The 13,840-nt window shown below is 34.8% G+C and overlaps 1 protein-coding gene across 6 annotated transcripts in view; it reads left to right on the top strand.

The window, feature by feature from the left end:
* LOC141456711 (zinc finger protein rotund-like) overlaps nt 1-13,840 on the top strand; it is a 601,670-nt gene that overhangs the window by 434,682 nt on the left and 153,148 nt on the right. For all 6 annotated transcript variants that reach the window (XM_074132931.1, XM_074132932.1, XM_074132933.1 and 3 more), the window contains exon 5: nt 2,061-2,293. In XM_074132931.1, coding sequence (XP_073989032.1) covers nt 2,061-2,293 — 233 coding nt within the window. The remainder of the gene's footprint in view (nt 1-2,060; nt 2,294-13,840) is intronic.

Raw genomic sequence — 13,840 nt, 5'->3', positions numbered from 1 at the left:
GACTCTGCACCTTCGATTAGAACAGTTTATAAGTGGTTTCAAAATTTTCGGAGTGGCCATAAGGGCACAAGTGACGCTGAACGTTCTGGACGCCCTGTTGAGGTTACTACTCCAGAAATCATTGATAAAATCCATGATATGGTGATGGATGACAGAAGAGTGAAGGTGCGTGATATTGCTAGTGCTGTGGGCATCACGAATGAACGGGTACATAATATTTTGCATTAACATTTGGACATGACAAAGCTATCCGCAAGATGGGTGCCGCGATTGCTCACGCTTGACCGAAAACGAAATCGTGTGAAGTGTTGCAAGGACGGTTTGCAGCTCTTCCAGAAAAATCCGCAGGACTTTAAGCGTCGTTTCGTCACTGTGGATGAAACATGGATACATCACTACACTCCTGAGACTAAAGAACAATCTAAACAATGGGTTACCAAGGGGGAATCTGCGCCAAAAAAAAGGCGAAGACCGTTCCTTCGGCCGGAAAGATTATGGCGACTGTCTTTTGGGATTCGCAAGGAATAATCCTCATCGACTATCTGGAAATGGGTAAAAGTATTACAGGTGCATATTATTCATCGTTATTTGACCGTTTGAAAACCGAGCTGCAAGAAAAACGCCCACGATTGGCCCACAAAAAAGTCCTTTTCCATCACGACAACGCACCAGCTCACACCTCAGCAGTTAATGGTCGCAAAATTAATGGAAATAGGGTTCCAACTCGTTTCACATCCCCCCTATTCTCCAGACTTGGCTCCCTCGGACTACTATTTGTTCCCCAATATGAAGAATGGCTGGCGGGAAAAAGATTTTATTCAAACGAGGAGGTGATTGCAGAAACGAATGGCTATTTTTCAGACTTGGACAAATCCTATTATTCGGAAGGGATCAACAAACTAGAGCAGCGTTGGACGAAGTGTATAAGCCTAAAAGGAGACAATGTTGAAAAATTAAAAAGGTTTACCCCAAAAAATTAAGTAGTTTTTATTTTTGCACGGACTTTTCAAACGACCCTCGTATATGTTTATTTAAAGGTCAAAATTAAATATTTTGTGACGAGTAATGCGAAAAAAGTTGGTTTTTACGCTTTTTTACCTAGAAATTCCTTATTTTCTACTCCTAACATTCAATTTCTGTGCCAGGATGGAATCATACCCATTAGGTCGGCTAGTTTTGGATCCGAAGGTTGGAAAAAAAGGGAAAAAATGGAAAATCTTTGCTAGTTCTACTAGGAATTCCTTATTTTTCTTTTTTTTACATTCAAGTGAAAATTAATTTGTGAAGTACCAATTGCCATAAGTGTCAGAGAAAGGAGAGGAACATAGTCAACTAGGAGGAATTCCAAAATGGACGGCCAAGTTCTTTTGGTTACCTCTTTAGCCAAATGGTTGACTACTATTACAGATAACAGAAAGTTGTACTGCTTCGAAGAATCAGTTCTTAAGTTAAAGGCCAATAGAATAGTTTAAAGGAACCATTTCTGGTGACAAAGCAGGCCCCGGTCAGCCAACAGAGCAAGTCATCTGTATACAGAAATTCTAGAGAATTTGACTTCTAATTCATATTTCTTTTAAGTACTTTTTTAATGTATTTCTTTTTTAAGTTGATTGAATAAATATATAGTCAATAATTCGATTTTAAGCATACTTTGCTGGGCGTGTACAAACCATGTTATTGATAATTATATGGAATCGTATCATCTTATATGTTCATAAAATAATGCTAATAAAATTATTACTTAACAAATTTCAAGCTAATTTAGTAAATAATGTCTATTATTTCAGTCTTTTAAAAGGCACAGTGGCTAAATTTGCATAATTGATTTAGGTATTTTAACAAAAAAAAAAGTGGTTTTGATGCCGCTGAAAACCAAAAGTCATTGTGTGTTTTGAATGTCAGCGTGTATGTCAGTATAAACTCTAATTATTGAGTTTTAGAAAGCTTAAACTTTATCTTCCTTTCTTAGAGTTATATCTCTTTATTGTAGCTTCTATGTGCAAAGCTTTCCAAAAAAATTTTTTTTTTGCAAATTCTAATTTTGTGTATATGGGTTACAGGTGTCGAGGAAGGTAATCACCAAACTGGAGGTGTGGGAGGCGGCTACGGAACAGCAGGAGCAAGGTCCCAGAGTTCCGGCAGCAGTTCCGGCTCCCCGCCAACAACTTCTACAGCTAGCATGCTGATCGTACCGCATCCTTTAGGGCCACCTTCGGCCAAAGTGGAGGCCCAACATCATGTAGTCACACAGAATGGTTCTGGAAGGAAATATCAATGCAAAATGTGTCCATCTGTAAGTAGTGTTTGAATAATTACAAAAATTTAATTTTTAAGATTTAGAGTTCTACAAGTTATTGTATAAAAGGAAAGAAATTGTATGATAATTTGAATAGTAAAGCTAGCGATATATTTATTCTAAATAAATTTACTTGTCATTTAGTCTAATATTAAATCCTCTTGCCGCATTTAAAAGGAGATTTTTCTCAGAGAAAAGTCCGTATAGTTCAATTCTGTGGTTGGATCTTAGTGAATCTTTGCCTTACCTGTTTCCCAATTCCTCAAAATTTTCATCCAGGAGACTCAAATCTACTTCTCAGAGCTGTTTAAGAACTATATAAATGAAGTTTTGAGGATTTTATAATACTGTTAGTTCTAATAGGTGTTACTTCAGCACTGATTCTCTTTGTATTAAAGTTAATTCGTTTGTTTCTTCAGTCGCTGAGTTTTTGATTCTTTTACTTTGCTTTTGATTCTCCCTTTCAAGAGTTTCCCAATCAGCGTGTCGTTTAGAGAATCATCTAGCTTTCATCAGGCTATGTTCTTAGGCCGAAATTCGTTATATGTAGATAAAAATTAGTTACTCTGTTCATTCGAGAATCTGGTAGAAATTTTCAGTCAAATTGCTGATTTTACTAGATGTTTTATACCACTGGTTTTTTTTTCTCCATCATTTCCACGAAAACATGGAAAATTATTTTCATTTAAACCGCAACGCTTATAACCAGCTTCATATTTTGTTCATTTTGAGTATTAAAAATGCATGCCCAAGTTTCGTGTCCTTACAATAGCGGGTCACATAGAAGTAGTACAGCTTTGGAGTCAGATCATCTAAATTTGGCAGAATCTAAGCTAGAAAACCTTTCTCAAATCCAGACACTATTATTTTCGGGAATCTTTGAGAAAAATTTGGAGATTAAGGAGGACATTAACCAGGGGACTGCACTTCGTTCTCCAAAAAATTAGTTACTAGTTCTATCTATCTGGGATTGTTTTGAGTGACCTACTCTCTCTACTTCTTCGGACCATGAGCCAAGAAAAAAAAAGGTTTCTCAATTCAGGTAAACCTGAACCACAGTCTACCTAATTTTAATCAGTCAAAGCACCTTTGTAGTTTGGTTAAAAAAGAAGTAGAATTTACTAAACTTTATTGATATGTAGGACAATTTTAGCAACAATGTCCTACTTTCTTAAAAACCAATATGTCCGGTCATGTGTTAGACGTTCCGTTTATAAAAACTTAACGGATATTTTTGGTTTTAGACTGGGAATTTTTAATTATTAATTTTTTTTTTTTTTAAACAATTTCAGTAATTAATAGTAACTGACGCTATTAGCTAAATAGCTATTAATTATTCTGAACGAATTTTTAAACAAATTATTCAAATTTCCTTTTTGCTTCTTTAGAAGCATTTGAGAGTATATAAAGGATTTCACAGTAAATATATTATTAAAATATTCAATAAACGTTGAACATCCAACAGCTAAGAAAATTCTAAAACGGTAAAATACGATATACTACTAGCACCTACAGAATACCTTTAATTAACAGATTATATGTTGTGATTTTTTTTTTTTTTTTAATATATATTTTATCACTTTTTTTAGAAAGAATTTTAGTATTTTGTATGGAAAAAGTGAGATGTTGTGTTTGAAAAAAGGAAGGTTATAAGTCGTGACTGGATATCTGATTGAATACAGCGCGCTCAGTACATACTAAATACATTCTTTACTCTTTTTTTTTAAAATTTTATTTTGAAAGAATAAAAGAAGTACACGCAATAACAATTTGTGAATTGTCTTAATTAAAGGGCAATAAATTTGCCAACTTTACTTTAAGAAATGAATGCCTAAACTGTACGTGATTCTACCTTCACCCACCATCCACTTCTTTGTTGCCTTCCCAAGTGTGGGCCCACTTACAACAACATACATTTCTTGCCTCCATCTATTAACCTTTATTTCTTTATACATCAGCTGTAGGCTGTAGACTACTAACTAAACATGAAGGCAAGGTTCCAAGTTTGGCAGTGCGAAGGCTGCCTTTCGGTACAAAAATGCATTGATTTGTTTTGACCAAGTGATTTCTTCTCCCTTACACTTGGTACATCATCACAATGTTCTGATCTTTAGTTACAATTTTATGCCTTCCTTTCATGTAGATTATCTTCAACAGAATGATGTCTTTGTTTAAATTCTTTTGTTCAGTTCATCACTGGATGAAAACGAAGATTGCCCTTACCAATTTGGATGAATTCCCGTTAGCCCAAAGTGAAGAATTTAAATCAGTACACTTTAGCAGTAGTAAGCAAAAAGAGAGAGTGTTCATTATACTTCTCTCTTGTAAATGACATTCCTAAATCATAGCCTAACGTTTAACAAAATTCAACCCTATTGAAACCAATGTCAGTTCAATTTTTTAAATTACTAACATTAAAACAGTAGAAAAGTCGGAATTCTGGTCTAGGTTTACTGAAAAAAGTGATTTTTAATCTCAAATAACCATTTACAAGAGCAGAACTGGATGTTACAGTCTGGGTCGTCCTTATTTCGTAATGTAAGTTCAAAAAACAGTGGAAAAAGACGGAATTGGGGCCTAGGTTCACCGAGAAAAGTGATTTTTAATCTCAAATAACCATTTACTAGAGCAGGGATGGATGTTACTGTCTGGGTCGTCCTTATTTCGTAATGTAAGTTCAAAAAACAGTGGAAATAGTCGGAATTGGGGCCTAGGTTCACCGAGAAAAGTGATTTTTAATCTCAAATAACCATTTACTGGAGCAGGGATGGATGTTACTGTCTGGGTCGTCCTTATTTCGTAATGTAAGTTCAAAAAACAGTGTAAAAGTCGGAATTGGGGCCTAGGCCTACCGAAAAAAGTGATTTTTAATCTCAAATAACCATTTACTGGAGGATGTAAATAACCATTTACTAGAGGTCGGAATTCTGGCCTAGATTCACCGAAAAATGTTGTTCATTTAACAGAATAACAGAAAAATGATTAGCTGAAAATAAGAAATGAAAATCAGTCAATTTCTAGGTTTACTTGAACATGGCTGCTATTTTCAAAGACCGGGACGCCACGGTAGCCGAGCGGTTAGAGGCGAGACCTGCGAAGCTAAAATGTATTGTGGTACTGGGTTCGATTCCCGGTCATAGGCCTTGGATTTTATTTAATGTTTAAAAATGAGAAATAGTAAAGTATGTTTGCTAGACGCCTCCGTCCACGACACCTAATTGGTAGTTGGACGTTAAGCCCCGCCTGAAAAAATAGGCGATTACTTTACTTTACTACATGGCTGCTATCATATTCGGCAAATTTAGGGAAAATTCATTTCAATAAATGTCAAGAAACCGGCAAATATCATTTTTTATTTGGTTTTTATTAGAAATAACTTTTGATGTTTGAATCAAAGAATCTGGTGTGAATTTCCCAATACATTTTCTCTGATAGCAATTAACGTAAATCAGTTTTACGAAGCCTAATATTGGCAATAAAATGGCAACTTATGAATAGACGAAATAAAAGTGTAAACTGAAATTTCTGTTTAGTTTTTAGAAAGAATAATTCCCACTGCTTATTTGATAAATACTGAACTTCCTACTTACGTTGCAGATATTTCTTGGATGAAACAATACGTTCAGTTACGAACTAATTCCAACGTAAGAGAGAAATTAATCATAGTACTTACGTTAAATCATAACCAAAACCAATAACTGAAGTGCAGAAGAACGCTTTCCGTCAAGTTATTTGGGACTGATGCTATATTTGGGAATTGCACTCAAGTTTATCTCAAAAATATTCTAAATCCTACCAATAGCCCCAAAGAGGTCCTCTAGGTTGCGTCAAATTGCCCCTGTGAAATAAAGGGAATGTATCATCACTTGCAACTTTATAAGCTAAAATTGTGAGTAAAAAGCAAATATTGCCTGCCAAAGGGCAGATACATGACGTCAGTGAACTTGTACAGAATATTGTTAGTTAGGTGTTCCAATTATAGATGGCGCCGTCAATGTACTTTCTCCTGCAATTGGACACTTTAATGAATACCTACAAGTAAAGGTTCATAACGATTGCCAACAAATAGATCAATCAATACAAATATAAAAAAAATACTAGCCAGCTTTTAAACAAGCAGGTGATAACAGGTTATTCACAATAAAATTGATTCTTTGATTAGCATTATTAGATGTTGCAGCGTTCAATTCCAATGCAAACAGAGTGAAGCTTCGGAAAAAGTTAATTTGAAAAACGAAAAACAAAAAAGTGGATAACTGTTACACAATTTGGAAAGCATTTTCTGTTCTAGTCAAGATACATTACATTGATGTTCAAAATCGGGTAAAAATAAGAAGTGTCTCAATTGTTTTGATCAAATAAATTGATTGGCTCTTTTCTTTTAAATGTCGAGTATAACTTCAAATACTATTTTCTCCTTCTTTCCCCCTAAAATGGAGTACTTAAAAATCTCATATCATTTAACAGAATCCTCCGAGGTATACTTTTTTCTTGGAACTTGAATTTAAGACTCAAAAGAAGGAAAACTCACTAGGACAGGGCTGGATATTGCAGACTAGGTCGACCTTAATCCCTAATTTAAGTTCAAAAACAGTGAAAAGTCGGAATTGGAGCCTAGATTCACCGAAAAAAGTGATTTTTAATCCCAAATAACCATTTTCTAGAGCAGGGCTAGAAATTACAGACTGGGTCGTCCTTATTTTGTAATGTAAGTTCAAAAAACAGTGGAAAAAGTCGGGATTGTGACCTAGGTTCACCGAAAAAAGTGATTTTTAATCTTAAATAACCATTTACTACAGCAGGGCTGGATATTACAGACTGGGTCGTCCTTATTTCCTAATGTAAGTTCAACAACAGTGGAAAAAGTCGGAATTGGGGCCTAGGTTCACCGAAAAAAGGGATTTTTAATCTTAAATAACCATTTACTACAGCAGGGCTGGATATTACAGACTGGGTCGTCCTTATTTCCTAATGTAAGTTCAACAAACAGTGGAAAAAGTCGGAATTGGGGCCTAGGTTCACCGAAAAAAGGGATTTTTAATCTTAAATAACCATTTACTAGAGCAGGGCTGGATATTACAGACTGGGCCGTCCTTATTTCGAAATGTAAGTTCAAAAAACAGGGAAAAAGTCGGATTTGTGGCCTAAGTTCACCGAAAAAAGAGATTTTTAAACTCAAATAACCATTTACTAGAGCAGGGATGGATATTACAGACTGGGTCATCCTTATTTCGAAATGTAAGTTCAAAAAACAGTGGAAAAAGTCGGATTTGTGGCCTAAGTTCACCGAAAAAAGAGATTTTTAAACTCAAATAACCATTTACTAGAACAGGGCTGGATATTACAGACTGGGCCGTCCTTATTTCGAAATGTAAGTTCAAAAAACAGTGGAAAAAGTCGGATTTGTGGCCTAAGTTCACCGAAAAAAGAGATTTTTAAACTCAAATAACCATTTACTAGGGCAGGGCTGGATATTACAGGATAAACTCCGCATTTTCACTGTACTGCCACGTCGTGCGATATTTGGCTCGTTCATAAGAGTAGACAGACTTACTGGCAATGTTCTATGACCTTTCATGGGCCTAGAAATGCAGCAAAATCATTCTTTAAGGCCTGGATTAGCAGAAAAACCTTTGGCCACTCTCAAGAGGAATACGGAGAACTTCGAGGATCCTCACTAAATTCAAAATATAGGCCTGCCTAATCTGTATTGAATCTACAGTTCGGGCACCTCAGTTTCAGCAGGTGCCCACTCGATAACGGCAGATCTTGGCTTGTCCAAGAAAGACACACAACAGCCACTGTCTTGGCGAGCTGCGATACGTTTGTACTCTGTCTTCGGCTCACGATGTTAAATCGGGAGATAGAAGAATACAATAGATACTTAAGGATGGCGTAAATGTAGGTAGTTAGGCTGGTGCATCTTCTTTATTGTTTCATTGTGAAGGTTCAGGAACGATTTACAAGGTTTAGCAGCTTCTTAGGAAGTGTCTTCGTCTTTAAGATATTTTACAAACACACAAATACAAATCCAAAATTCGGAAACGATCGCAGTACGAACTAAAATAAAAGTAAACAAAGAAGGTGTGAGAGGATTCCCATTGGCAAGATTGCGACTAAAGTTCAACTTAAAATAGGAACATTTGTGTGTTTGAAATTTACGGAACAGACTAAACTAAACTTGTATTTTCTATAAATACAAATCTAGAGAAACGTATAAAAAGAATGTAAGAAATTTGATAATTAGAAACCAGAAGTAAGAGAAAGAATATATTTTAAAATTCTGTGGGAAACAACTAGGGTAGAATGCGTCGAAATGTATGCGGCCATGTCGAAATGTTGGAAATTATGTTCCAAGTTAGGACAATGGTTGTCCCGTTTTGGGATGCCCATTAGTGGCCATACGCTTCTAAAACAGGCTCACAGGCTTGATTTAAGTTAATTGTGATTTTGTTCTCTTTTCTAGTTTCAGTATATTCTGTTTGGTTTCCTTTATCTTTGTTTTTTAAGAACAGTCTTTCCCAAATGACCCTTTTTTCTAATCCTTCCAAAAAAAGCAAATAAATCCTGTCACATTACCATAAGATATGGATAAACAATAATAATAAAAATAAATAAATAAATAAAAAAGCTGTCGATTATAAAGTTTTTTTTAGAACGTCCATACTTTTTAAAAGAAAAAAAATTTACATTTTAGCTTCTGTGTCGCCTGATCTTCTCTCGTTTAACACCTCCCTGTGGTCCGTTACTTCCGTGTTAATGGCCACTCTTTACAAAATCTATTAGTATAGTACAAAAACCCAATTAAGTTTGATTTATAGATTCTCCCCTTGTATTTAGTTGGTAAAAATTAAATCGCTTAAATCTTACCCCTCATTCTGTATATCAGCTGGTTAAAGCCACACTTCTTGTACAACCTGTTAGTCGACATGTCTGCCAACGTAAAACTTGTTAGAAACTTCGTTCTATTTTGTTTCTATTTTTTTTAATATCATTTAATAAAAAAAACTGTATACTTTATATCAGATTTTTTTAATGTATGTATTTAATTTAGGGCAGAACTAAATCCCATTTGGTTTTCATCTTGATTAGTGGTTCTATACCTTTCTCTAACCAGTGGCCCCATTTTGACTGACCATTACTTTGGGCCCATCAGAAATACTTAGAAAACTTTTAATTGATTCCCTTAACAATTGAAGAGTGATGCATTTCATTTTCATTCATGATTAGTTTTAAGACAATTTGATCCTACAAAATTTGACATGAATAAATTTGAAATTTCGTAGACTTGATAATTAATTATGAAAGCATTTTGAATTATAAAACTTAAAAGAAATAAAATAAAAATACAAGTATCGGTGTACGAGGGTCGTTTGAAAAGTCCGTGCAAAGTCAGAGAGACAGCACCACTGGCGCGTATCGAGGTTATGTTTAGTCAGTAGCATCTCTTGGAAGAACACACACCAAGTTTCAGCCAGATCGGTCTATTTCTTTGTGTTTGGCATTCGTTTGAATCGAGGAAGTCGAGTGATTTTTCAAAAAATGGACGAAAAAGAATTTGTGTGTCGATTAAACACTACTTTATGAAAGGCAAAACGCCTCAGGAGACTAAAGAGAAGCTTGATAAACATTATGGTGACTCTGCACCTTCGATTAGAACAGTTTATAAGTGGTTTCAAAATTTTCGGAGTGGCCATATGGGCACAAGTGACGCTGAACGTTCTGGACGCCCTGTTGAGGTTACTACTCCAGAAATCATTGATAAAATCCATGATATGGTGATGGATGACAGAAGAGTGAAGGTGCGTGAGATTGCTAGTGCTGTGGGCATCTCGAATGAACGGGTACATAATATTTTGCATCAACATTTGGACATGACAAAGCTATCCGCAATATGGGTGCCGCGATTGCTCACGCTTGACCAAAAACGAAATCGTGTGAAGTGTTGCAAGGACGGTTTGCAGCTGTTCCAGAAGAATCCGCAAGACTTTAAGCGTCGTTTCGTCACTGTGGATGAAACATGGATACATCACTACACTCCTGAGACCAAAGAGCAATCTAAACAATGGGTTACCAAGGGGGAATCTGCGCCAAAAAAAGGCGAAGACCGTTCCTTCGGCCGGAAAGATTATGGTGACTGTCTCTTGGGATTTTGGAATAATCCTCATCGACTATCTGGAAAAGGGTAAAACAGGTGCATATTATTCATCGTTATTGGACCGTTTGAAAACCGAGCTGCAAGAAAAACGCCCACGATTGGCCCACAAAAAAAGTCCTTTTCCATCACGACAATGCACCAGCTCACACCTCAGCAGTTGTGGTCGCAAAATTAATGGGAAATAGGGTTCCAACTCGTTTCACATCCCCCCCTATTCTCCAGACTTGGCTCCCTCGGACTACTATTTGTTGCCCAATATGAAGAAATGGCTGGCGGGAAAAAGATTTTATTCAAACGAGTAGGTGATTGCAGAAACGAATGGCTATTTTTCAGACTTGGACAAATCCTATTATTCGGAAGGGATCAACAAACTAGAGCAGCGTTGGACGAAGTGTATAAGCCTAAAAGGAGACTATGTTGAAAAATAAAAAAGGTTTACCCCAAAAAATTAAGTAGTTTTTATTTTTGCACGGACTTTTCAAACGACCCTCGTATATCTTCTGTACAAAAAATTCATTTATACATTAAAATAAAGAATCTAAAAATAGAATTTTCAACTATAAAAAAGAAATCTAAAAATAAACAATAACTGCATTAAATTGAATGATACACAATTTTGTGTATAAATAAAAACTTAGTAATTACCATAAAAAGAAACAAGAAAATGAAACAAAGTGTCTAAAGTCTTGCTTGTAACAATTACGTAACTTTCTCAATTTACTTACTGAAACCTTTTTGTTTTCGAAACCATTTTGTAACAGAAACTTTAACCAGTAAAGTGGTATTCTTACTGAAACCAATTTTCTTGAAATTTGGAATTTTGCTTTCATATTAAATGCCCTATTAGTATTCAAAATAGTAAGGGCATCATTACATTGCCATCTAAATACTTTTCCATCTCATTACCTCCTTAGCGTGAGCCTACAGCCACAAGAAGACTGAAACCAAGACTCTATCAAGGTGACTGAAGAACTGAACTTCCTTAAATTGCATTAATGCATTTAATTTTGTGAATACATTTGTGACTAATCGAGATAATGATTACATAAAAATTAGATTACAACTAAAAACTTGGAGGCATCTGGATGGAAATTGTGTGGCCCCTTCGTTGATCTCAAGGCCTTCCAAATCTCAAATTTGATCTATAGCCTTACTCTAGGTGTCTCAGGATAAGAACCACTGATCTAGATTTTATATCCGGAAAATATTACTTTTATAAATAATATTTCTAGCATTGTAAAATTCGCGTTCTCTTTTTTTTTTTGACTAAAGTCATCGTAATTTTATTATCTTAAAATAATTATTTTCATTCAACTACAAATATCTAAGACATTTTATTGATTAACAAAATTTTCAGTTCCTCGTTGCTAATTGTAACAAATATTTATGAACTTGATCTACATCCAACGGCAACCTTTACTGGCATATATAAGACGCGGTGGGTGTTCAGATATACTTGTTTTTTATTCTCAATTTAGAATATTAATTTATATTTTAATTAATAATAAATATATATCTATTTTATGCAAATCACTTTATTCTTACAGAGATTTAGAATTGATTTCCTAGTGAATAATTTATTTTGTTTCTCAGCTGATAAACACCAGACAGTTATTTTTAAAAATTAGAACTGAATTACTTAAGACTAACCTCAGAATTTCTTCGTACATTGTTAGCTCCAAATAAAAAAAAAAGTTAACTGCAGTTAACGGTAGAACCCAAGTCTGCTTAATATGCGGCTCTCCTTTACTCTATTAGTCGGTTTCAAAAAGCGGCACTCGTTTGTGCCACGCTTCTGCGCCTTTTCCAAAATATATATGATCATTTCAGGTTTTTTAAAAGTTAGTTTGCCGCGAGAATGCAGGTTTTACAGTGACTTAAATTCAAAAATTAACTGCCTTAAATGGTTCTCGGCCTTCTTTATTCCGTTTAAGTGCAACCATTTGCATTTGACGTGAATATCACAGACTGATTACTTTGTTAGTAATAACAATATATTGAAATATTTGATATTCTAAAAATTTGGAAAATAAACCCTCTACTATTTTTTTAAAACATTTTACTAAAAAAAATTAATTGTTGGGAATTGATTCATTAGAATTAGGGCTTGCTTTTTTCTCCCCTTCAAACAGTAGACTAGCCATTTCTTCAGAGATCTTTGGGGGTCACCACTGAGGGTATGTCAGTCTAATAATGTGAACATCACTTGTACTGAACAATTTCAACTCTCAGCATATTCAGAGTTTACGGAAGTACAGTTGTAGAAGTACAGCTTCTTGGGTTTAGCAAACCCTACCACTACAAACACTACATTCACATTTACAAATAACGCATTCGTGTATATTTTAAATTACGTTGAAATATTTAATAATGTTTTTACACTGGATTGTGAGGAGCGGAGAGAACTAACCTAGAGGAAAACTAAAAACCTGTGATGGTGAAAATAGAAAACAAATTAAGGGCTTAACTAGTGGCTTGAAAAACAATCTCAATAATTTCACAGAGTTCACGATTAATCTTTTTTGGTTGCTGAGTGAGTCATACAAAAAAGTAGAGAATTTATTTACACTTTCAGTCCTTTTCTTATTTGTAGCGAGGTTTTCGGCTAAAAAACTAGGTTATCTTCGACATGTCCTCTTCAATTTCCTGTAGAATCTCTTCCGTTAAGATTTCTGGTAATTTCAAGACAACAAAAAAATGCATTTTATTCTCCTTGAAACACCGAAGTATAGCTGCAGTGTTCTTGATCATAACATTATTAGTAGGGGAAGGAAAGTTAACATATATTGAAAGGTACGCGAGGGTCAATGGCGAATAAAAATATAATAACAGTAATATTTAAATAATAATAATAATACAGGGCAGCAAGTTGATTGTGTGATAAGAGCCTAGAACAGCGGCAATAAAACATTGATCGCTATCAAGGTACCTTTTTTTTATTATTCTAAACCAATCACGTAATTTTATTTGAAAGCCAAACTAGTTCTTTAAAGTTTAAACAATTTACTTTATTTAATAATTTTAAACAATTTATTTAATTGTGAAAATCGTTGGTAATTGGTAGATGTATTATGGCTAAGAGGAAAATAGAATTCAACAGGCGGTTTGATATGATTAAATTGTATTTAATATTACAGTTTTTGAGTTTCCAATTTCATTTATACGAGGGTCGTTTGAAAAGTCCGTGCAAAAATAAAAACTACTTAATTTTTTGTGGTAAACCTTTTTTATTTTTCAACATAGTCTCCTTTTAGGCTTATACACTTCGTCCAACGCTGCTCTAGTTTGTTGATCCCTTCCGAATAATAGGATTTGTCCAAGTCTGAAAAATAGCCATTCGTTTCTGCAATCACCTCCTCGTTTGAATAAAATCTTTTTCCCGCCAG

Source organism: Rhodnius prolixus, unplaced genomic scaffold (assembly GCF_049639745.1).
Source record: "Rhodnius prolixus isolate KJV_2025 unplaced genomic scaffold, Rpr scaffold_10, whole genome shotgun sequence".
Taxonomy (NCBI): Eukaryota; Metazoa; Arthropoda; class Insecta; order Hemiptera; family Reduviidae; genus Rhodnius; species Rhodnius prolixus.
Note: the sequence above shows the minus strand (reverse complement) of the source record. Positions and strands in the feature narration are given on the sequence as shown.